General features: G+C 40.4%; 1 protein-coding gene across 2 annotated transcripts in view; it reads left to right on the top strand.

The window, feature by feature from the left end:
• The window catches only part of CTNNA2 (catenin alpha 2), a 760050-nt gene that overhangs the window by 190743 nt on the left and 542312 nt on the right, over positions 1 to 26995 (top strand). For both annotated transcript variants that reach the window (XM_034772967.1, XM_034772968.1), the window contains exon 4: positions 25552 to 25718. In XM_034772967.1, coding sequence (XP_034628858.1) covers positions 25552 to 25718 — 167 coding nt within the window. The remainder of the gene's footprint in view (positions 1 to 25551; positions 25719 to 26995) is intronic.

Raw genomic sequence — 26995 nt, 5'->3', positions numbered from 1 at the left:
TTTTAAGGTTTACAATGTTTGCAAAAGAAAGTGAGTTAATGATTTTTTTCCCAGTAATTTAAACCTGTAAATCATTTAGGCATAGAAGAGTCCTCAACCATTTAGATAGTTACAGGTATTTATATTATGTATGTTTATTGTGATATATATATATATATATATATATATATATATATAGTGAATTTGAATCTATAGATATTAAATAGAGAAGGGACAGATTAATTGCTGCACCTGCACTCTGCAGTGGAGAGAGGGAACTGTAGAGGAGCCAGTTGCTGGCTACCTGATTTTCACCTACCTTGTCCTGCTGTAAATTAAAGGTGCAAGGGAGCAGCATTAGCTTACACCACTCAGTTAAGGCCCCTCGGGAATACTAAGACAGTGGGGTATAGTAGAGCTTTGCTGTGTTGTGACCCCTCTCTTCCCTGTGCTGTCCATGCCCTGCCCCTGGAATGCCCGTAACTGAACCCCATTGTTCCCTTATGCTTCGGGTGGGGAGATGGCAGGAGGAGTTTTCCACTGGCAGAATTCCTCTGTACAGGGGAAGTTCTCACCTGCTCTCCCCCACTGCTCTGAAGCCACTTTCTAGCCTTAGATGGTGAGAGAATTGGGCCCCGAGTGTTTAAGAAGATTGCAAAGATGCTACTGAAGGGAAATCCTAGTACTGCCCTACTGTGAAGCTGCTAGCCACATTTCCAAAGTAATTTATATATATATATTCATTAGTCTTATGCTTCTCCATGGACATATACCTTTTATGCCTCTAGTTCAACAATCTTATATATCCTACTGGGAGAAGCAATTTCCACTTCTCTTTTTTGCCCTTCTTTGCTTTTCCTCTACCTCCCCTACAGTTTTTACTGTGTGAGAAAACTTGGCATGCGGAGAGGTCTCCTTTTCATTCATAGTAAATTCCCATTACTAATTCAACAAAGTAGTCAAAGTAAGGATTGCTCTGTTTACTAGTTTCTGTTAAAGGGAAACGATGGCGGTATTATTTTTTTTAATTTAAAAAGCAAGATATGAATAAAATAAAAATAGCATATTTCTAGTAAAAAATCCATCTTAGTCATATATATATATATATACACACACACACACACATACATATAATTTTATATATATATATATATATATATATATATCATCACTTTTAATGTATACAATAAACTGTGTAAACATTATCTAATTAATCTGTCGTATAACCCTGTTAGGTAGGTAAGCATTATTAAACCCGTTTTACATATGGGATAACTGAGTTGCAGAGAGGTTAAGGCCAAAATGATCAGCGTATCCATTAATCTTGGGTGCCCTAGCAACCACAACTGCAGTTGAAGTAAATCAGATATAGTTGCTCAGCACCTCTGAATGTCAGGTTGTAGATTTCGTAAGGTGGTCACTTCTTTCTGAAACTTTTGGCCAAGTGACATGTCCAAGACCACACAACAAGCCAGTGTCTGAGCCCATGGTTAGAATTTAGGAGTTCCTGGCTCCTAATCATATGTTGATTCTTCTAGACCTTGTTTACTCTAATTCTTTAAGAAGAAGAATGATTATTATGAAATAGACTAACCAAAGTATTGTGTTATAATTTATTTTCTTTATAAAACAAACCCCACTCACAGTGAGATGCTCAGAGCTCTACACAATTATCAATAAACAAGAAAAAATAAAACCACATAAAACAAATGGTATTAAGATTAAGAAGCTGAAACACAGAAGAGTCATCGGGGTGGGGTCACATGGAAAGCGGGGCTTGGTGGCCGTTATGCTCAAGGTCCTACCGTGGTTAAACAGGCAGCATCATTGAGAAGAATGTAATTGAATAGTGAAGAGAGATTGGATGAGGTGGTTACCCAAGGAGAGCATGTTCTCTACCATAGAGGTCAACACAGAAATGGTTCAGTGATCCATCAAACATAGGTCTAAGGGTGGAGCCTCTAAAAAGGTAAGGGGTGTCAGAGTGTAGATAGCAGTAAGCAACAAATTAAGACTGAGGGAAACCTCCACCTTCTATTCGGGCACTTTAAATACCATAAGGTGGGTCCCAAGATATGATATCCCAAGATATGATCATGGCAGCTCAAGGCAGTGAATACAAATGTATACAAAATTATAGCACCTATTTTACAAATTCGCATGGGCTGGTGTGCCTCAGAGACTCATTGGTCTCCTGCAGGTGTGTGCTTGTAGGATCAGGGCCTATACCAGCAAAAAAGCAAGTAAGAGGTAGAAATATTTTTGATGTGCAGTGTTGTGACAGAATGTATTTGAAGATGAATAATGGAAATATAAACTGCAATAACCATGATTCAATAAAATGTGTTGGAGTGTTTGTGTGTGTCAGCGTGAACAAAACAGGATATGGAAAAGATGAGGATAAAAAATGGCAGTTTTCTCTAGATCATTGGGATGGAGGGAGAAAACAACTCAGTAAGGAAGACAGGAAAGGGAAAGCGGAGGGCGTGTGTGAGGTAACAGTTATTAAATGTTATAGAAAAAATAGAATGAAGTAAAACACTGGAAAAAAGGAAGGTAAACGTTAAATTAGGATGGAGATATTTGAGAGAGAAAATAAAAGGGGAGACAGTAATTTAATTGCTATAAGGTTTAATAGAAATTTTAATGCTCAAATAATTCACAAAATTGATTGATTTGGGTATGAAAAATTGTTTTTAATAGAAATCTAGCAAAATAAAACCCAATTAAACAAGCTGCTAGAAATGGGGTGAGGATAGGTATAGTAAACCAGAACAACATTGGGAGCAGGATGTTGGTGTAAAAACAGTGCAAGTGCTTTTCTTTCTTATCCCAGTCTCTCTAAATCCTGTCTGCTACCCTGGTTTTCAGTGTTGCAACCATGGAACAGTCTCTCTCACTTTTTTTTTAAGGAAGTCATGATATTCTGTGCATGGATAATTCAATAACTTATTTTAAATATAAAATTATATAGACTTAGTTGTTTCAGGGGGGGAGTAAGATGTTGCTTTGTAACTAATAACTCCAGCGGCGTGCAGACCCCCAGAAATTCATATTTGTGTATCACTGGACAGTGCACTCAATGACTGTTCAAAAATAACAAAAAATAAGTACCGTGCATGTCTTCTATAACGTTATGAACCAAATGTCTTCAGCACATCAAAGTCACTTGCCCTCCTTCACAAGCAAAGGAGGGTTAGTCTTGATTAGTATCTGGATGAGAAACTTCCAAAGGAGGGGACGGCATTTCAGGAAATGACATTAACTCAGGTTGCACTTTTCCTTTGGAGTAAGAATTAAATTGCTTCCTTAACTTGGTATTAGGACATACTGTGCTACTGCAGCTGTTGTCTCTTGGAAATGACGTAAATCCTGTGTTGGGACTCCTGTGATAAAAATTGTATTAAATTATTTGCAAGAATAAAGATATTATCCTTAGCATACTAACCCTTATACTAATATGGTGACTATATTCTCCCTGCCTCGGAATCCTCCTGCACTGCACTCACTTATATTTAAACTTTTCTTTGGTGTTGCTATGCAGTGTTAAATTGCTTGCTTGTTCCATCTCAGAAGTGGGTGCATTTCAGTGGAAGGTGACGGGATCCTTAAATATATAAACATTAATTTGTAATTCTGTAAAACCGTCGTACTGTGAGAAAGTACTGCCTTGTCCTGGTCCATGTCCTGTTAGCATATGGTTCTTGTGAAAGAAACATATCCACAAAGTTATCCTTCAGACAACTCTCCATATGACAGAATGTATGGATTGCATACAGTACTTTAGTCAGGGCCTGTCCCTTGAGGTTATTTTCTATCACAATAGAAAGGGATCCCTTAAGGTTACTTTCTATTGCAAACTTCTGTATTTTACATTCTTTCCTTTCTCCTTATTTTTTCTCCCTCGCCCCATTTGTTTTGCTAAACTGCTTCCTCCACCATTTCTCTGACTAATACTATTTTCTATTCTGAATCTTCCTCATTGATAACCTTCTTCTCTGCCCTATTAGGCTTTCTCACTTATATTCAACCACAGCTTCTACTGTTATGCTTTTCTTCTGTGACATCCTTGTCTGCAACTTTCAGAGCTGGCAGTGTCCTTTCCTGTCACTATACATCTAACAATAACCATGTGTTATTTGTGAACCTTTTATATTCTAAAACACATCCACCTACCTCTTTGATTCTTCTCTCTGCTGATGGGCAATACAATGCTGTGTGTGTTGATTCAGATCAGAATATAATTTAATAATATAAAATGCAGGTATCTTTATCTTGCTACATCAGTGCTGCTGAAATTTTGAAACATTTATGCATTGTGCATCATTAGATAAGAGGTTATCTATATTACATTAACATACACGGTAGATGAATTCTGATTTCAACTGGCAGCAAAATGGTATTGTATTAAATTTTTACCAGAAATCAAGTATAGGTCAGAGATTATTATACTCCATTAAACTTCCTTGTGATTTTTATCTAATGTTGCCATTTATTTTATATAGATAAGCAAAAAATAGATTTAGCTTTCATGCAAGTTGATTCTTTGGGCATGATTCCAAGAATTGGTGCTGGGTTTTTTTTATGATACAAAAGCCAGCCATATGTTTTTGCTAAATTGGGTCTCAAATATAAGTTCTTATAAATGCCTAGTTTGAAGATTATGTAAACTGGAAGCAATGAAATAATTTATTCTCAGTCAATGCTACTGCAACTCGTAAATATGTCTCCCGCGCTCTTCCATTAACTTCTGAACCTGTTCCTGCATTAATTCCTGACTTCTACCTTTATTACCACAAACCTGTAATACAGTCACTACCTCTCTTCCAGAGACTTCTTGTGTGCCTCTGTCCTATCTTCTGCCATCCAGTCTCTGAGTGCCTTTCTATTTCTTCCTGGACATCTAAAACTGGTCTAAAATGATACTCCTTTTCTCTCCTCCCAAAGTTTTCCCTTCTCACTTATCTATCTCTGGTGGTAACATCACTGCCCTCTCAGTCCAACAGAATCTCCGGAAGTTGTTATTTTCAACCTGTCACCTACTGCTCCCTACAATTTGCTGATGTTGCTAACCCCCCACCCCCAACATCATCTCCATAATCTGCCCATCCCTACTACCAAGGCAAAATCTGCCAAGTATCACATGTTTCATGTAACCTTCTCACTTGCACCTCTCTCTTTCTCTCTCCTGCCCATAGTCCAACTGGAGTCCTGTGTATCCAGGTGAGCAACAGGCAGGAAGCAAGGACTCCTCTACAGTGGTAACTGTTGCTCGGTAGGGTCTTCTGTAGAACCTACTCTGCAGGAAGCCAGGTGGCTTCTACCTCTACTTTTACTGTTCCTTCTTGCTGTATGCACATCATGAATGAACAGCGAGGAGCAGAGGATGATGTAGCAGGCATAAGAGAGCAGCCGGTCAGGAAACAAGGTGATTAGTTCAATACTAGCCCCAGGCTTCCGTTCCCACCAACAAACATCCACCCCGCTGCCCCAAGCTGGCCCCCTCAGCAATCTTCCCACCACTACCAGCTACTTGAGATTTCCCCCATCACCAAACCCCTTAGTTGACCATTCAACCATCACCTAACCTAGGTACTTACCCCCACAACTTCCCCTCAGTTATCAACCAACTTGTTCAGCCCTCCCATGTCATCTCCCCACTACCATCATCCCCACCACTAAGCACTCACTCATAGACCCATCTTCCCCAGGCACAAACCCCCCATCACCAACCTCTATACATGCCTATGCATATTGTCTATTCCTATATCCCCCAACCCCAGCCTTTTCAACCCCACTTCGATTTCCACCTCCTCCGAAGATGTAAGCTCATTGCGCCTTTCTACCTGTCTATAAAGGATTTGACACATTGTTAGTGTTGTACAAGTTATACATTAATAGTAATAAGTATGTGTTTAAATGTACATTGTTATGCATTCACATATGTATGGCTTTGTTAACTTTCCAGGTATGTCATAAAGCCCATCTTTTGTCTCTCTTGTGTTCAGGTTATTGAGCAGAGACTAAGAGCTAGGACCGCTATATTTATGGACAGCCCTCCTGTATTATTTTGTGTGTTTTAACCTATAGAATGAACATCTATAACTATGTTTATACATTCAAAGTAGTAACATAATAAAGAAAATCATTATCTGGTCATGGCTGCACCAACAATAATCACCATTTCTAGTGTAAATGCCCCAAATGGTGGAATACACCGCTATAGTTTTAGGCTTCTGTCAAGCAAATGCTTGGTTGAAAATAGAATCCTTGCATCCCAGGTGAGCAGGCAGTCACAAGGAGATAGTTCCAAAGCTTGGAATCTAGCATTGAGAAGACCTTGCCTCCATTTCTCAAGAGGTCAAATAGGGGGTAGTGGTAGATAGAGAATGAAGGAAGTAATTATAAAAACACAGGGCTTATGCACATCAGCATTTTGAATTGCACCCTGAAAATTGAAAAATCTGTGCAGTGCCTAGAGCCCAGGTTTAATGTACTCACTAATTTGCTTGACTAAACAGGATTTAAAAGGCTTTAAGAAGCAAAATCAAAGTAATATTGTAAATGATACAATCTGAATCTTTCTAATGCAGACTGCTACAATAGGTTACATAAAATACTTTCCTTTCTATTCACATTATGTATGTTGTAGTATCTGTGCATCCTCTTCAGATGTTGTCCTTTATGTAGTTGCTACATTTCATTGACATTTATTAATCATAATGCACTTTTCATTCATGAATGGTTATGCAAGAACACTTTAAAGGATTAAATGCAAGATTTTAACAGAACTTAGTTTAAGATTTGTCAGACTTTTGCATCCTCCTACAGTTAAACAGTATTCTTTTACCTCATATTTTTTGGAGTTTTTGTAGTTTGATCAAAATGTGCAGTACCATGTTACTGTACTATTTAAAATAATGATAGCATTTCTAATCAATTACAGCATATTTCAAACAATTCCCTTGTAATTGAGAGTCATTGTTATGTTTGAATAAAGGAATACTTTACTATAAAATGTTGCCAATTTTTGTGATTACTGTTGTAATTAGTTGAATATATTCACGAAGAAGATCTCCTGAACTTTCAGCTCCTTTAACTCCATTCTGAGATTGAAAAGTCTGATGATCGGTGAAGTGTCTTCTGAAGCAATGTTATTCATTGTAATGCATCTAATAACCAAAGGGATTATTGCCTGTAGTCTTCAGAATTCCATCTAGTCACGTGTATTATCTTTGCTCCAGGAAGACAGCACACAATCCCATTGTAAGGAGCTGTGAACTGAAACCTGGGTCTGCAGAGTCTGGGATGGCTGACATTCCCACAGTGCCACCAGGAGGCAGAAATACAGCCAGGGAGCATGATAGAGAGTAGGTGCCGCAGGAAGTACCACCCAAGGGAGCCAGAATGACAATACCCTGTGGCCCTCTGATTGGCCAAGTATCCTACTTAATTCCAGGGGTTGGCCCAGGAAGTTGTCTGGGCAACCACATAGACTTTGACCTGCTCTGACTCCAGATTTTGCCATTGCTTCTCATCTGAAGACTCTTGTCTCAACTGGACTCTGACCCCCTGACTTTGGCTTGGTACTCTCTCTGTTCTTTGACCTTAGCCTGACTCTGACCTTGATTTCTGCCTCCCGATTCCAGCGTGGCACGACATATGATCTCTGGTCTCTGACTACAGCGTGACTCTGACCCCGACTCTTGCTTACTGAACCTGGCACTTGTGATTCCTTTGACTCCAGCTCAGAACTGCCACCCCAATGTGCAGCTGTGACCGCTAGGACCAGGCCCCAGCTGTGACCACTAGGCCAGATTACCTAGTCCTTGGTCCCTTACACCCATCATCCACTGTCCCCTACAGAATTTTTTTTCAGCTCTTTTTAATATCAAGTCCCAATTAAGAATTGTATTTCTTGTTTTAGGCACATTTGACATCCCCAAGGATTGGGCTGGTCTATTCTGTAAAGATCCCTTTTCTCCCATTGGATTATCCAAGACATTCTCTGCAGCTGTCACATTGAGTACTTGAAAGCAATTATATATCTTTGCCTATGACAGATTTCTTCTGATCACCTTTCCTTTGGTACTCACATACTGCCCAACATCTTCTATTATAGAGTGTCTCCTGCTTCTTGGATTACAAACTGCCAATCCTTCTGTTTTCTAATCTCTCCCGTTCTCTTGAAACCAATTTGTTCTCTGGTTGGATCAGCAGTGGTTTTACCCAAATATGATTGTCCAAGAATTCTTCTGCCCCTCTAATGCTACACAGGGTCAATAGCTGCTCCTCAAGACCACATTTCCCCCCTTTAATACAGCTATCAACTTGCACAGCAAATCTTTGTTTTCAGGCAGGAAACAGCAATGGCATATCCTTACAAGTCACAACAAATGTTCTGTTATTTGTTATGCAGAGCCATAACTGGAGAAAACACTCCTTCTTTCTTGTGTGCAAACTCCCTCAGAAACCCCTCTTAGCATGTTCAGGTTTTCAGGTTGCAAGTGCCTTTATACACCTAGCCTCGGGTGTCATTACTACCCCTCACTAACAGAGAGGGATTAGCCACTTAGAGCAGTGGTGGGCAACCTGCAGCCCACGGGCCGCAGGTTGCCCAACACTGACTTAGAGAATTAAAACACCTGATCTGATAAAAGCCTGTACAGCCTGTTCAGACACACAGCCCTCACAGAAACACACACAAAACAGAACTCTGACTTGCCCTGTTTAGAGGCCTGGAAGTCCAGCCACATGAACCTCTGAATGCCAGAGAACAAGAGTTACTCCATTTTGTTACCTTGCCGCCATTTTGTGTTAGGCAAACACATCACTAAGGTACCATTCCATCATTAGCTCAAGGTAATGGAGCACATAACAAGAATTGGTGGGGAAGACAAGGAGTGGTGACAGGTTTCAGTGGTAGCCGTGTTAGTTTGTATCAGCAAAAAACAAACAAACTGAGGAGTCCTTATGGCACCTTAGAGATTAACGAATTTATTTGGGCATAAGCTTTCGTGGGCTAGAACCCACTTCATCAGATGTATTTATACCTGCTCCTGTATCTTTTACTTCATACATGAAAGGATGGGGGACCTAACACTTGATAAAGCAACCCCCATCCCTTCATGTATTTATACCTGCTCCTGTATCTTTTACTTCATTCATCTGATGAAGTGGGTTCTAGCCCACGAAAGCTTATGCCCAAATTAATTTGTTAGTCTCTAAAGGTGCCATAAGGACTCCTTGGTTTTTTTTAAGGAGTGGTGAGGCAGTTAGTCATTAGGTTGGGTGCATTAAATAGTATGTTGCAATGTTGGCACACGCATCAAAGATTCTGACAGAAAGATATAAGCAAAAGTGAGATAAACAAGTGGGGCATAAGAATCTGAGCATGTCAGATGCAGTCAGTGTACATGAGGAGAAGGAGGGAGAGCAGAGAGCAGTCAGAGAGGGAGTGTGTGTGAGTTTCAGAGAGAGTCTGAGAGAGAGTGGGAGAAAAGAGACCGGAAAGAAGGATCAGAGGGAGAGAACTGAGAAGGAGAGATGAAACTTGATTCAATAAATGCTTAAGGACTGCTAAAAAGACTGCTGTCAATGACCTATGGAAGACTGGCCATCAGAAGCTGGGTGCTTCCACTTCAGCATCACTTCTAATTGTATGTTACTGCGGCTTTTAGTCTATTGACAGGGATTGTTATATTAATAAAGTGTTATTTATTTTAGAGATACTGCTTGTATCACTTAGACAGATGTGCTGTGTCCTTTAGTTATTCCCAAGACTACCCTAACACAGAGAAAGCCTTGGGGTAACACTCTCAGAGACAAAGAGCTAGATTGACAAAGGTACTTGGCTTCCAAAGTCCAACATGTAGGTGCCATGAACTTTTTCAAAACTACTTCTCAGCTGATGCTTACCACTATAGGCACTTAAGTTTTCACCAGTGGAAATGCACAAAGACACTAAGTTGTGACACTTACCCACAGCTAATGAGCTGGTCACAGCCCTAGCTCATGCCTGCATTCCAGCAGGACTCTCAGAGTAGGTCTTCACTTGTCTATCTTAACTACTGGATTGAGGTCTGAAAGTATGCTCTGAACATGACTACCTGATCAAGCTCAGCACAAAAAAAAGCTAGGGTGAGCAGGTTGGGGATTTGGGGGCTGACTGACATGCTTATATATGTGTGCACGGGTAACCCAATAGTTCAGTGGTTAGGGAACTCACCTGTGATGTGGGGGACACATGTTAAATCTCTGCCCTGCCTGACTGAGAGCAGGAATTTGCACCTGTGTGTCCCACATGCGAGATGAGTGTCCTAACTAGCATTCTATTAGGTATTCTGCAGTAGGGCTGTTGCAGTCTCTCCTGTTGGAGCTGTTCTACTTTGTATAACTAATTAAATATATGGCTGTCAAACAATTAAAAATAATTGTGATTAATTGCATTGTTGAACAATAATAGAATACCAGCTATTTAAATATTTTTGGATGTTTTCTACATTTTCAAATATATTGATTTCCAATTATAACGTAGAATACAAAGTGTAGTGCTCACTTTATTTTTATTACAAATATTTGCGCCATAAAAAATGAAAAACAATATTTTTCAAGTCAGCTAATTAAAGTACTGAAGTGCAATCATGAAAGTTGAACTTACAAATATAGAATTATGTACAAAAAATAACTGCATTCAAAACCAAAACAATATAAAACTTTAGAGCCTACAAGTCCAATCAGTCCTCCTTGTTCAGCCAATTGCTCAGACAAACAAGTTTGTTTACATGTGCAGTAGATAATACTGCCTGCTTCTTGTTTACATCAGCTCAAAGTGAGAGCAGGCGTTCACATGGCACTGTTGTAGGCGGCATCACAAGATATTTACATGCCAGATGAGCTAAAGATTCATATGTGCCTTCATGCTTCAACCACCATTCCAGAGGACATGTATCCATGCTGATGACGGGTTCTGCTCGATAACAATCCAAAGCAGTGCGGACTGACATGTTCATTTTCATTATCTGAGTCAGAAGGCACCAGCAGAAGGTGGATTTTCTTTTTTGGTGGTTCGGGTTCTTTAGTTTCCCCATCAGAGTGTTGTTCTTTTAGGACTTCTGAAACCATGCTCCACACCTCGTCCCTCTCAGATTTTGGAAGGCACTTCAAACTCTTAAACCTTGGGTTTCGTGCTGTAGCTATCTCTAGAAATTTCACATTGGTGCCTTTACATTTTGTCAAATCTGCAATGAAAGCGTTCTTAAAATGAAGATGTGCTGGATCATCATCCAAGACTGCTGTAAAATGAAATATATGGAAGAATGCAGGTAAAACAGAGGAAGACACATACAATTCTTCCCCAAGGAGTTCAGTTACAAATTTGATTAACACATTATTATTTTTAATGAGTGTCATCAGTATGGAAGCATGTCCTCTGGAATGGTGGCCGAAGCATGAAGGCACATATCAATCTTTATGTGCCGGATATGCTAAATATCTTGTGATGCCGCCTACAACAGTGCCGTGTGAATGCCTGCTCTCACTTTGAGCTGACATTGTAAACAAGAAGCGGGCAGCATTATCTCCTGCACATGTAAACAAACTTGTTTGTCTGGGCGATTGGCTGAACAAGGAGGAGGACTGATTGGACTTGTAGGCTCTAAAGTTTTATATTGTTTGAGTGCAGTTATGTAAGAAAAAAAATCTACATTTGTAAATTGCACTTTCACGAGATTGCACTATGGTACTTGTATGAGACAAACTGAAAAATACTATTTATTTTGTTTATTATTTTTAAAGTGCAAATATCTGTAATACAAATATGAAGTGAGCACTGTACACTTTGTATTCTGTGTTGTAACTGAAATAATATATTTGAAAATGTAGAAAAACATCCAAAAATATTTAATAAATTTCAATTGGTATTCTATTGTTTAACAGTGCGATTAAAACTGCGGTTTTAATCACCTGAGTTAGCCGTGATTATTCGACAACCCTAATTAAATATTTATTGGAACGGGGACTTGAACCTGACTCATATATGTGAAAGTGAGTGCTCTAGCCACAGGACTATAAAGTCAAAGTCAGTTGCTTTCTCTCTTTCTGTGTGTATGGCCCAATCAATATTTAGTTATTTATATTGAATGGAGCAATGGAAATTGGGTACCTAGGTGCTTTTTGAAAATCAAGCTATGTGCCTATTTACATCTTTAAAAGCCTAAATACCTTTTAAAATCTTGCCCTGAGTCCTTTACCTGCCCCAAAGCTCCGGTAACACTTAGCTGCCCAGCACTTGCTAAAGATGCTGCAGAGACATGAGAAACCAAAGTGTGTCTTCTAGGAACACACCTCCCTGTTGCTTCTGATTGGCCTGTGAAGTAGGGGCTGGACTGCAGAGGTCTCTAGCCGGCAGAGGAAGGAAAGAGCATCATAGATGAGGAAGACTGCCAAATTCTTGCCCTCTCCCTCTGTAAACATATACCTAAGATGTAGCTCTGAAGTCAATAAGAGAGAGAGAGAGAGACAGACACACACACACACAGGGAAGCAGGTTGGTTTCTTTGGAAGACAGCCACCACTATCTCTGTTGGCTGAAGGGGAGATAGCCATGTTATCAACAGCCAAAAGCCATGTGGAACACAGAATAACTAACAGACATGCGTGGTGAGAAGAAGAGAGGAAATGGGAGTGACTGGAGAGAGGATGAGGAGAGAAGAGCAAAGAGAGAAGAGCAAAGAGAGAAGTGACAGTTATATGGGGACAGTCTGGGATAGAAGAGGGACAGCCGCTGGGAGGAAGATAGCATGTGTTACATGGACAGTTTGTATGAATGAGGAAGAAAAGAAAGTGTGCAAAATGGGTATAATCTGAAGGTGACAGACTTACAAGGGAGGCAAGAAGCTGCCTTCATTTTTTTCCTATGGAGTGATCAGCAAAATATCATGCTTCGCAAACTGGAGCACAATAGAGCTTTGTTAGTCTTTTAAAATTTAAGGAAGCGGAGCTGTATTCCCACAGTGGCCTAATGAAATAGCCAGGAAACTGAATTTGGCTGTCTCTCTGGGTCTCCACACCCAGGGGAACCTCCACCCCCTATCCCCACCTTGCCTCAGTGTAAGACTACTGCCAGTCACCAACTAGCCCCCATTCCCTGGGGCAGACTGCAGGGTATGCCACTCATCACTGGCAAGGGTTTGGCCTGCTGCCTTCTTCCACCCTCAGTATCTCTATGGGCCTAGAACCAGGCCCTACAGCCTGGAGCTCCCCTGCTCCTCTAGCTTTTCCTCAGCCCTGCCTCACTCCCAGGTACCTCTCCACCGTCCAGCAGCCAGGCCTGTCTCCCTCCACAACTAGAGGGGAGACTGCTGAACTTCTGGCTACCCTGGCCTTCTTATAAGGCCCGGTTGCTCTGTTTGGGGCATGGCTCCAGCTGCAGCCACTACCCCCAATCAGCGGGGGTTTTACTCCTTTCCCCAGCCCCAACCCTCTGCAGGGCTTTTCAAACCCCTTCAGGGCTGGAGCGGGCGCTCACCCCGCTACACCCACTGATGTTAATTTTTTAGCACTGGGGAAATTCCAGAATGCTGGAACTGTGCCAATATTAAAAAAAGGACAAGAAGGCCAGTCTGGGTAACTATAGGCCACTTAAACTAACATCAGTTCTGGGCAAAATATTGGGAAAATATTTTGGGATAGCTCAGTGGTTTGAGCATTGGCCTGCTAAACCCAGGGTTGTGAGTTCAATCCTTGTGGGGGCCACTGAGGGATCTGGGGCAAAATCAGTACTTGGTCCTGCTAGTGAAGGCAGGGGGCTGGACTTGATGACCTTTCAAGGTCCCTTCCAGTTCTAGGAGATAGGATATCTCTATTAATTAATTCGTTTATTTATTTATACTGGATTAAATTAATAAAGAATTCATGGATAGGGATATAATTAATGCCAGTCAACATTGTTTTATAGAAATAGATCTTCTCAAACAAACCTAGTTCCATTCTTTGATGAGATTACAAGTTTGATTGATAAAAGTTATTGCGAAGATGTGATATTCTTAGACTTTAGTAAGGCATTTGACTTTGACAGTGTTGGCACAAGAATAAATTAATATAAACTGGCCATGAACAGATTCAGGTTAGAAATTAGAAGAAGGTTTCTAACCATCAGAGGGATAAGGTTCTGGAACAGCCTCCTAATAGGAATTGTGGGGGCAAACAATATAGTTTTAAGAGATAGCCGGACAAATTTATGAGTGTGATTATATGGCAGGGTTGTTTGTGATGGTAAAAGGCTGGGCTCAACAGCCCAAGAGCTCACTTCTGGTTTCCATCTTATGTTCCTATAAGTTCATGCTTCAGGGTTTCAGGTGACCAGCTGCAGGTGTCAGGAAGGGATTCCCCCCTCCCATGAATTCTGTTTTGTTGTTTGTTTGTTTCCTTCCTCTAAAGCATCAGGGATGCCCACTGATGGAGATGGGATATTGGATGGGGAGGGCCAAGGATCTGAAGTGGCACTAAGCATTCTCTCTCTCAGGTGCTTGGCTGGCTCATTCTTGCTGACAAGCTCAGAGTCTAATTTAGTGCCATATGTTGAGTCAGGAAGGAATTTTTCCCCAGGTCAGATTGGCAGTGACCTTATGTTTTTTTGTTTGTTTGTTTGTTTTTGTCTTTCTCTGCAGCATGTGGGTGCGGGTCACCTGTCAGAATTATCTGGGTATATCTCACTTAATAATTTCCCTTCCATTGTGGGGGGCCCGGGCATGGATGCACCTTGGTCCCTCCTGTTCTCTGCCTGTGGCACATAATAGTGTAGTCTCCTGTGGGTTGTAATACTTTGGTCAGATTTCAGTGGCTGGATATAGTATGTGCGTGCTGGATGGTGTTGGTGGCCTGTGATATACAGGAGGTCAGACTAGCGGTTCTGCTGGTCCCGTCTGGCCTTAAACTATATGACTCTATGTATAAACATGGGAGTAGCATGTAGGAGCAGGCATCCTTTGTATATGGCATTGGAGAGACCAACACTGGAATACTGCATCCCATGCTCATGTACACAAGAAGACTGACAGGTGACTAGATTACAGTGTATAAGTACCTTCATGGGGAGAAAATATTGTGTACGAAAGGATTCTTTAATCTGGTGGGGAAAGCCATAGCAAGAACAAATAGCTGGAAGTAGAAAACAGACAAATTCAAATTAGAAATTGGGCTCAAATATTTAACATTGAGGGTGATAAAGCATTGGAAGAAATTAACAAGGGAAGTGGTGGATTCTCTATCCCTCGATGTCATCACATTAAGTCTGGATGCCTTTCTGGAAAATAACCTTTAATCAAGCACAAGTTATAGGCTCAATAAAAGGACAACTGGGTGATATTTACTGGCTTGTGATATACAAGAGCTCAAACCAGATGATATAATTGTCCCCAGTGGCTTTGAACTCTATGAACCTTGGTGGGGGGAGGGAGGAATAGGAGAATCTGTTCAGAGGAGAGGTCAGTCTGCCATAAAAAGCCCCAAAGCAGAAAAAACGACTGCTTCAAATAGAAACTGATCCAGGGAAGGTACTAATAGGGGGTTTAGGAGGAAGAGACAGTGGAGATGAAGATTTCATCAGCAGCTTACTGGTGCATCTGGAGAACTGCCAGTGATGATTATCTTACGTTAATATAGCACCTTTCATCATGAAAGCTCCCAAAGTGCTTTCCAAATATTGCCAACTGATTATACTTTCTCTGCATAGGGATTTCTTCATTCACTACTGAAATGCAGTCATTACCATCATGAAACATGACAGCTGTTTAACAGTGCACAACAGGAGAGTTTAGGATAGGAAATGAATAATTCCTTATACAACTTAAGCTACAGGAAGAATCTGGCTAGGAGAAAGGAACTACGAAAGTTGGAATTTGACCAGGATACCTGCGTTAATACCCTACTGTTAGGAAAGGTTCGTTGGAGTTGTTAATAACCACAACTGGTCTGTATGATGCTATTACATTTCTTCAGAAAGACACCTCTAGCATCACAGTGCCCTTAAATTACCATACCGGCTGCTGGGGCACTGGTTCAGTGACTCAAGGGAACAATGTTCTTTCTCAATCAACATTTCCTAGAGCTCCTGGGATTTCCTGGACATCTTTTATCCAAGTGTTTCTCTTTCCTGTGGATGTATGTGTGCATTACATCTCACCAGATCAAAACTAAAGGAGAGAAGGCTGCAGATCTCTGCCTTGCTATAAAGTGTCAAGGAAGAAAATAAGGACATGAAGAAATAAGCTAACATTATTTTAATACAACTTGCATATTTAAAAAAATATATTAGCAATGTTACATTGTTAGATTCCAGCATGTAACCTTTAAAATAACTGTTCATGTCAAACCTGCAACTCACCTTGGTCAAATGTGCAGCTATCTGAAAGAATGAGTGACAATAAACTCTTGCTCTAAGCTCCAAATAGCTTCTCAGTTCTCTAAAATATTAAACACGGCAGTTAGCGCATGGATCAGATTATGCCTCCCAGTGTCCCAGACTTCTGGGAAGAAAGACAAGATGGAAGGGATATGGTTACATTAGGCTGCAACTTTATTAACTTAAGTCATCTGGGAACTATCCCACAATAACTTTTATGATGCATGTCACCATTCCTTCCATAATAGTTTCCACCTGGTGGAGTGCTCCCATCAGCCCCTACTCTTACAAGGGATGTTCCCCAAGCCTATGCTGGATTCCATCACACTCCCCTCATATGAGGGGCTAGGGAAAGGGCATTGTCTTCTCACTACACCAGACATTAGGAACCTCAGACCCATTTCTCAGCTTCTTTAGGGCACACCTGCCCCTACATCTGCTTCCATTTCTGGTTTATCAGGGTCTTGACCCTCTATGGAATGAGTACCTCATTGCACACTTACTATGAGGAAGCACTAACAATTAGCTTGACCATCTCTCTTCCCTCCTCATCTCCCAAATAGCTTCTCAGTTCTGTAAAATACTAAATACTTCAGTGAGGGCATGTATCAGGTGTCACCTCTTATTCTAAAATGCTGAGTTCAGTTAGTGCTTTCTTTGAATGGTGGCCATAGATTGTGACAGCTTTCCTGTAGGTCTCTGAGAGGCAAAGGCTTCTTTTTCATGCCAACATGAAATAAAGAAGCTTGACACAAGGGATAACTGATATGGTCCAGGGGAAAAGGAATCTTCCACAGCCTCTAATGCAGCCTTGTGGCTATCTAATCTATCTATCCATTCAGAACTTGCCCAATACCATAGTATTTAGAGACACAGATCACTGAGAATAGCATCTCTTACATCTCTTCTAGTCTTTAAATCTATTAAACTTTCCCAGGTGGGATCACTCCTATTGTTAATCTCCAAAGGGAATGTTGTTGAGATATTGAGCGGACATCATTACTGAAGGGAGACCTGCTTCATGTTTTATTTCCTGCCCAAATTTCCAACCTCCGTAAGCCTTGCTTAGTAGTATTCTCTCTTCACATCTGATTCAGTACCTCCCATATTATTGTCATCTGCAAATTAAACTAATGTGCTGGTAATCCCATTTTGCAGATCATTAAACATGATTTTAAATAATACGTGTGTTGTTCAGTGAACACTCAGTGCTTAAGATGCTTGCAAGCGTTGGGTTTACTTGGTGTCTGGTTCCCACTGGCTGTGCATAACAACAAGAGTTTTACAGTGGCCTGCCCAGACTCTCCGTCAGGGAAACTCAGCCCTTAAAGTCACAGCCCCTAATATCACAATGTTCTCAATGTAGATTTCTGTGGAACCCCACTGAACTCCCCCAAGTGCATTGACAGATAGCAGAGGACCAATCTGCAGGTGTAATGACAAATAGTAATCTGTTTTCTAATGGTAATATCCACACCAATCTAATTGTTTTAATGACTGCCATACCATTACTTCATTTACATTTAGCTTAGGGATTTCCAAAGCACCATTACCTTAGTATCTGTCTAAAAAGGGCCTTTGTTAAGGGGACTATTGTAAAGTGCAGACTATCAGATTGATAGTTTTGTTACTGAAACACCATAAAATTGTGAATGCTTTTAAAGCATCCCTAGGAATAGCCTATAGCTACGATAATTAAATCCTTATATTTAATGATCTGTGCATTATGTGAGGTTGTAAATTATTGGAACTATGTAGAATGGAAGAGGATGAACTCTAAAGGTGACTAGATTCGAGTTCATCTTGTTCTAGTCTATTTATTTTTTATACCATGCCTATGACTGTGGCAATTAGAAAATTAGTCAAGGAGACTAACTTCTTCTACATATAGTTTCTACTCTGTAAGTTCCTGGAACAGGCAGATTGTGTGTATAGGGATAGTGTGTGTTTATTTGTTTTGTTGTTGTTTGCATAATGTGCTTATATGTTGGTCTTAGAGAAGGCCAGGTCAAAAAAGAATGTTTTGAATTTAGAATGGAAGCTTCTGTTTGAACGACAGCATTTTTTAAAAAGACATCCATTCTTGATTTAAAAAAACAACAACTTCCCATGATGGAAAATCCATCACATCCTGAGGTCAGTTGTTTTAATGGTAGATGATCTAGTCTCCAATCCAGAGTGAAACAGCAGTCCAGGTAGTAGGCAAACACTCCCTTTATGTTCTGGTTGGTCTGTTTTAGCTAGAAGATGACCTGCTAGATGAACAATGACATTTGTGGTTACTGTTGCTACGTGTGTATCCAGTAGGGCCATCTATTTTAACAATCCAAAGAAAAAGCCCTTGTGAAGTGTCACTGGGTGGCCACTGCCACACACCTCCTCCAATCATGCGCTGCCATGCCCAGCCCCAGTCAGGCCGGTTCATTCTTTTATAGCAAAGGTTAACAAACAAACAGAAGACAGTCTTAAATCAATACCTGGCACCTAGTCTTCAGGGCCACCCCTCCGAGGGGTCTCTGCTCTCCAGTCCCGGCAGCTTCCTTGCCACCTCCAGCGCTGCTCCCCTCCTAGGGGCACAGCTGCAGGGTTGCTTTCTTGAGCCCCGACCCTCTTGCTCTAGGGACCCACCACAGGAGTTTGCTCCACTCCAATGTGACTTCTGCTGACCCGGGCTCAGCCTGTCTAAGTCCTTCCTCCTTAGCTGCCTACTAGCAGCCTTTATAGGCCCAAGTGTAGCCCAGTCCTCTTTAATTAGCTGTATGAGACCTGCCTGCTCCAGTCCAAGGGTTCTTGGCTCAGTCTATCCACAGAGACCAGCTACCCTGTGACATGAGGCAAAGAGGCCTGCATATAGAAATTGAATCCCCAAACTATGCTTTTTAGAAGTAAAAGACTTGTACTCCAGTAGAATTATAGTCTAATCTTTCACCAAAATTTTGTAAAAAATGCAGTCCAAAGTTCAATGACTATCAAAATGTAAAAGGGGAAGTTATAAATTCTGTCTACAGCAGATCCTGTGTGCCACTTAGGACTAAACCAAGCATTGTCTCTTTCCTTGTGGGTTTCAGGACTTCCTGCTGCAAGGAGCAGTCATACATGGTGTCTAGAAATTTTATCTCTGCAGCCTGTTCTGAGGTGACATGTTCTCAGTGAATATGCTGATAGTTGAATTCCCCCATTATTATTTTATTTTCTGCTTTTTAGCCTCTCTAATCTTCCTGAGCATTTCACAATCACCATCACTATCCTACTCAAGTGGTCAGTAGTGTATTCCTACTGCCGTACTCTTATTATTCAAGCATGGAATTTCTATCAGAGTCTGTGTTACAGTTTGATTCATTTAAGGTCTTTACTATATTTGATTCTATACTGTCTTTCACATATAATGCCAATACCCCATCAATGTGACCTATTGTGTCATTCTTATGTATTTTGTACCCTGGTATTACTGTGTGCCGTTGATTATCATGTTTCCACCCAGTGTCTGTGATGCCTATTATATCAATATCCTTGTTTAATACTAGGCACTCATAGTTCACCCATCTTAGTATTTAGAATTTTGCATTTGTAAACAAGCACTTATAAAATTTGTCACTATTTAGTTATCTGTCTTCATGTGATATAACTGACTATAACTGGTGGTGGAATCTCCATCCTTAGAGGTTTTTAAGGCCTGGCTAGACAAAGCCCTGGCTGGGATGACTGAGTTGAGGTTGGCCCTTCTTTCAGCAGGGGTTTGGACTAGATGACCTCCTGAGGTCTCTTCCACCCCTAATCTTCTAAAAAGCAACAGAAGGTCCTGTGGCACCTTTAAGACTAACAGACGTATTGGGAGCATAAGCTTTCGTGGGTAAGAACCTCACTTCTTCAGATGCAAGAAGTGAGGTTCTTACCCACAAAAGCTTATGCTCCCAATACTTCTGTTAGTCTTAAAGGTGCCACAGGACCCTCTGTTGCTTTTTACAGATTCAGACTAACATGGCTACCCCTCTGATCCCTAATCTTCTATGATTCTATGACTTATGGTTCTATGATAGGACTCTTTTTTGTTTGTTTGACTGTTTTCTTCAGTTCCTACCTGTACTTAATTAACTTCCATCCTCTCCTCTTTACTCGAATATAGAGTATACCCTTTAATAAATCCTTGCCTAAGGGATGTGTCTGTCCAAACCATATGCTCCTCTGTTGGCTTTCTCCCAGCCCTTAGTTTAAAAACTCCTCTACCACCTTTTTAATTTTACATGCCAGCAATCTGGTTCTGTTTTAGTTTAGGTGGAGCCCATCCTGTATAGGCTCCTCCTTTCCCAACAGTTCCTAATAGCCCTCCTCCCTTCACCATTGTCTCATCCATACATTGCGACTCTGCGGATCTGCCTATCTAGCTGGCCCTGCTTGTGAAACTGGAAGAATGCTACCATGGAGGCCCTGGACTGCAATCTCTTACCTAGAAGCCTAAATTTGTCTTCTGGAACCTCTTGTTTACCTTTCCCTATGTCATTGGTACCTACATGTACCACGACAACTGGCTCCTCCCCAGCACTGCACATTAGCTTGTTGTGAGAGCTCCACAACCTTTGCACCCAGTAGGTAATTCACTGTGCAGTTCTCCCAATCATCAGAAACCCAACTATCTATATTTCTAATAATTGAAAACCAGCATCACTATTACCTGTCTGTTCCTAATAACCGGGATCCCTTCACTCGAAGAGGTATCCTCAGTGAGAAAAGAAATCATGACTTAATCTGGAGGTAGGGGCCCAACAATGCAATCATTTCCCTCCACTCCACCTTGATGTTCTCCTTTCCTGAGACTTTCATCCTCCTCAACAGCACAGAGGCTGTCAGACTGCAGGGGTGGGACCTCTCTATTTTGTCCCAGAAAGTCTTTTGTATGTTTCTCTCTGTCTCCCTTATCTCTTCCAGTTCAGCCACTCTGGTTTCCAGAGCCCATATGTGGTCTCTGAGGGCCATGAGCTGCTTGCATCGAATGCATACGTATGCCATCTGCCCAAAAAGCAGGTAATTGTAGAGCGAGCATTCAGTGCAATAAACTTGATAGCCCCCACTCTGGTGCTGGGCTTTTGCCTGCATTATTTTAGCTCTTACTGGGTTATTTTTGTTTGTTTGTTTTTGAGGGGGAGTTTATTGGCCTAAGTTTAGAGACTGTTTATTAGTTGTATCTGTCTCTCATGCTCCCTCTCTAAACTCCCTCACAAAACTCCCCTGTTTGCTGCTCCTGTTCACTAGCTCCTCTGGTCGCTTAGGAGCTGACTTTTCAAACCCTGCTTCTCCCTGACATAGCAACACTGCCTTGTCCTGCTAATTTACATATAAGACATAATATTGAATTTGTACTTTGGAACAGAAATCTCGAATATAAATCCAGTTAAACTTCTTTGGAATATTAAGTGTCCTGTTGTAATAATTTTAATTATTGTATGTTTAATAGAAGGTTTAAAAAAGATTTTTAGTAGTGCATTTTCAGTTGTATTAAGCAAGCTGAGATCTCTATACACCAAACCCTGAACCTTGATTAACACTGTTTAATGTTGCACAGTGACTAGCTTATGTTAACCTTTGGCTAGTATATTCCATCTAAATTAATACAACAATTCACAATTAAATAGCTGGAACATTTTTTTAAACCTAGATATGTCATTGCTGGCAGCCTTTGGAATAAAGTATTATAAAGATTCAGAAGTAGTAGTAACTCATTCAAGTATCCTCTCACTTTCCTGCTGTTGGACAAATGGGTTTTGCAAGTTTAAAATCCTTCCTCAAACTAAGCCAAACCTTGCATAAAAATGCCCTTGGAAATCCTGCACTTTCCTGTACAGGGGAAAATCCCACTTCCCATCCCACAACTAGCTTTGGAGGAACCTGAAGGCAGTGGAGCCAATGTTGTTCTGCTGCACACATGAGATAAGATGTCTGGAATCCCATCCAGGATGTAGTTGGAAACCCCCATGTGCTGTAGTTGCCAATTCTCAAGACCAATGCATGCAAGGATAATTTGGGGTTTGGGAGGGAATGTATTGCATAGACTCAGGTTTCTGCAGATGGATTAAAAGCAGCGAGTTAAAGGTCAAACCAGACAAAAGGTGTCTCAAGAGGGGCACCTAAAAAGGTCATATTTTTTAAAAGAAAGTTGGCTATACCTTTTTCTTTTACTGTTTCCTCATGTATAAAACAAGTATAGTATTTACTGTATCTACTTTACTGCACAGGAATAGTGTGAAGTTTAATTGTAAGTCTGTGTATAACTTGTGCCTGCCAGTTTGGCTGTGTAGCCACACAGCAACCCCTACTAACTCAGGACAGAAACGGGGGCCATCATCCAGCTATCAGCAGCTTTCCTTTAAAGATGGATATGTGGTCATTTTGTGTTATAAATATTTGTGATTTTTCTTCGGATGGTGTCATATTTGGAAATGAGGGAGGGGAGGTCCCACAGGAGGATTTTTCATAAGGTGAAATTTCTTGAATCTCTTTGGTTCAGAAATATTGTCCACTGCTTTACTGCAGCTTAGTAGTTTTCTTTCACATAGTTCATTTTGCTTAATATGTAGTATAAGCTGTTCATTGTCATTTTGCCTCCTAAGAGTTAGTTTTGTTGTCTCTCTTTTACTCTTACAAAGAATTTTTATGAGTCTCTGTTATGAGTTTTGGCAGTTTTTTGGAAATCTAACAAATTGTGTCTTGGATAGTCTTGCTGCAAAGTAGAGACAGGAAGAGAAATAAACCATTGGAATCTTTATGTATGCACTTAGACTGTACGTTCCTTACTTAACACCCTAGATGCTTTGCACACAAATTACACTAACAATAATTAGGCCTAGCAGTGGTATAGTAAAGGAAGGAAGTCCCAGTGGGAATTCTTCAATGAGAATATGAAAGCCTCCCCTACACATTGTTTGTATTGTCTGCTGGGGAGTTTTGTCTTCAGAGATTTCTTTGAATGCTATTTTAATGGTCGTAAAGACAATGGAAGTAAGGTTTGACTCCACATTAGGAACATTCTCCCATGAGTCTCTACACTGGAGATAAATTTGGAACAAACTGAAAATCTTTTAGCAATAGTGGATGCATGTTAATATAAAATGTGATCTTAAATACTGTTAATTCCCTTTTTACTACAGTAGTTAAAGAAAAAAAAAAGCTGTGCAAGTTATAGATTATGGAAAACCAAGTCACAAGTAGATACAGCAGGACATTTGGGATTCAGCTGGGTAATAGTGAATTTGAAAAGGCAACTAGAATAGGAACTTGACTTCATCTCTTGCTGGGTTAGAGGATGATTATTTTCACTTGCATCTGAAGAAGTGAGGTTCTTACCCACAAAAGCTTATGCTCCCAATACTTCTGTTAGTCTCAAAGGTGCCACAGGACCCTCTGTTGCTATTTTCACCCAGCGCAGTTACAATATGGTTCCAGTTTGAGGTATAGATGGGGCCTTAACAATGTTTCATAAATGGACTCAATTACTTTTGAATACTTTGAGATCCTTAAACATTGTCAACTGTTATTTTTGTTCTTAGAGAGGGCCACAGATCAGTAATCTCACCAATGACATTTTCTTTATAATTGCATTTACTTTCAGAATGTACTCTTGCTCTCACTGCCGGAATTGGGAAGATCGTATGTTCTGATTTTTCTCATTGTTTTTCAGTTGACAGCAATGAGCCCAGGGGCTGCCCGAACTGCTCAGTTGGCTCCTGGGCCAGCCACAAGGGCCGCTGCAGAAGTCACGGAGATCACGAAAAGTCACAGAAGCCATGACTTCCATGACCTCCGTGACAAACACAGAGCCTTACCTATACACTCTCATCCTCTGTTCTAAAAGATTGAGTCTTAGTAGAGAGACAAGGCAGGTGAGGTAACGTACTTTGTTGGACCAGTATCTGTTGGTGAAAGAGACAGGCTTTTGAGCTCCACAGAGGTCTTCTTCAGATCTGGTTTCAGTAGTCTGTTAAGCACCTAGAACACTTTTGGCACTTTAATAATAATAATAATAATATAATTAATAGTAATAAGGAATGTTATTACATTATCTAGACACTAAACAAAATTAAAAAAATGATCAAAAGCATTATTTTAGCATATTGAATGAAGTTTAACAAATAATACTACTATAAATCCATGTGCTGTAAGCGGAGGACTTTGTCCTCCGTGTTTTAAGTCTCTAACAAGTAGCTTAAAGAAAGAGAGAGTTCTGTCAAGTCCATTGGGAGAAGTGTCTTAAGTGAAACAAGTGTAGATTAAGATGGGGAGTATGCAGAGAGAGGACTGGAGAAGTGGGTTCATTACATGGATTTTGCGTAACCCGGGGGCATCTGTACAGGTAATTGTAATGACATGAGAAATCTATAAACAGGATTGATAGCTATGGAGGGAAGATCAGATCAGGATCTCTGGCCATATGAACAGGGCACCAGGAGCAAATGAGGGGTAGAAACTTGGGAGGATAATTGGAGTGGGAGCTGGTCAAGAAGTAATGTAGAAATGGGAGGGAAAGTTGGGAGCAGAGAGAAAGTGGATTGGTGAGTCTGCGTAGAAGGTGGTTACTTCTATAATAGTAGGATAGGAGCCCTTCATAGGGGAAAGATAGCTACAATGGGAGTAGATTAGAAAATCTGTTTATGGGAGGGAATTCTGCATATTTCAGTTGGAATCAACCTAATGAGTCTCTGACTCTATCCATCCGCATAAAAGGAGGTGAGTTTTATGTTTCCTACAGCTCTCCAATAGCAGCTTCTCTAACCTTACGGTGAATATCTCTGCAGGTGGCTATTCAACAGTTTGTCTTGGTATCTTATTCTTCTAATTCTGCAGCAGGGGGCTGCAATAGAAACAGAAGAGATTAATACAATGGGAGAAAAACAGTAGGGAGTGTAGTCTGCGTAGAGAAGGTTGCTGCGTAGTCTGCCAAATGCATAGCTACTTACTGTGCAGCTTGTTGTAATTGACCTGATCATCCCAGGTCATTTTGAGATTCTAAAACACTTTGCACAGAACCCCTCTCTTCAGCAACCCACTACTGCAAAACCAAAACCAAAAACTAAATTCCTTCCTGGCTAGCAACAGTTAAGTAGTTCAGGGAATTGTTTGTTTTTCTGGGTGGTGTAAACGTAAAACTTTTGTGTAATCAAAATTGTTTTATTGTATTGTAGGTGAAACAATGAGAATTGCCTCTTCAGAGTTTGCTGATGATCCATGTTCCTCCGTGAAACGAGGCACCATGGTGCGGGCTGCTCGGGCCTTGCTGTCGGCTGTTACTCGCTTACTCATCCTGGCTGATATGGCTGATGTCATGAGGCTTTTGTCCCACCTGAAAATTGTATGACTTTTTAATTTTCTACACTGTTTTCTTCGTTTAAGATGTGTTGAAATTATAAATGATAAACAAAAAGTCCAAGTTTCACAAGTTTTCTATTGTCTTTGTAGTTACTGTTCTTGTGGAAGCACTAAAGTGGAACTAGAATATAATACATTTCTACTTTTTAGACCCTTATATGTTCAATCTAAATGAATTAATGTATTGGAGAGTTAAAATCAGCATCGCTAGGTACTTCTGATAGATTGTACTTGTATTGCTGTTGTGTACCATGCTGGACTAAAAGCCACATTTAAATCACAGTAAAGCTCATGCCAGTGGTTTAATAATGCACAGTAGTTGTAGAGTATTGCTATCTTGTGGCAGAATTTAAGTACTACAGTTTTGTTGTGCCGTGTCAGTTAGGTGCTTCTCTATGCCTACGGAATGTATCATAAGGGTGGAGCATGGATTGGGATTAGAAGCAGGATATGTGTCTAATGAGTATTCAAAAATGAAGAAAAAAAAATAGCAGAGAGGACATGTAGATTAGCAAATGATTTGCTGTAGTTTTGTACTCTGCTTTTGCTGCTGCCTATCTACTTGTCTGTAAAGGCATACAACAGTGTTTTATAATTATCAATACCCAGCTTAATGATTGATTTTTTCTCTTGGTCTTTATCACATGGCTAGTTTTTGCTAATCTGGAGGAGGGAGAAGAAGAAGAAAAAGAAATAATAATAATATTAATAAAAAAAAAAAAAACACCACCCTAGGTGTAAAAATGCATATACATAATGTTTAAAACCTTGTTTATTTTAGTGATAAATGGCCCCAAAGGTACTCCCCCTCCCCTTTTTTTTGTAAATTGTAGATATTGTTCTCTTGCAGAGATATATATATATATATATATATATATATATATATATATATATATATATATATATATAAGAACCTTTAGCCTGGAAGAGATTGTAGAGACAGATTTTAATCCTTTAAAAACAGAGTCTACAATGAAAAATGGCAAATGCTTTTCTGTACAAATGCTAGAAAGCACTGCTCTAATGAATGCAGTGCTATCGTAGTAAAATGTCAGCACATTGCCCCGTGATTATGTGCTGTGTAAGCAGTGTGACTCTCGAATATGCCTTCATTTTTTCAACTTAATAATGAACAACATTCTAATTCAGGTAATGCTTTGTCAGTGGAGACTTTCTAACTCTTAATTTTAACAGTAAGAGATTGCCTGTGTGTACACTACAGTTCAAATTCTTATCCAGACCATTTCAAAGGAGAGATCA

This window comes from Trachemys scripta, chromosome 5 (genome assembly GCF_013100865.1).
Source record: "Trachemys scripta elegans isolate TJP31775 chromosome 5, CAS_Tse_1.0, whole genome shotgun sequence".
NCBI classification, from domain to species: Eukaryota; Metazoa; Chordata; order Testudines; family Emydidae; genus Trachemys; species Trachemys scripta.
Note: the sequence above shows the minus strand (reverse complement) of the source record. Positions and strands in the feature narration are given on the sequence as shown.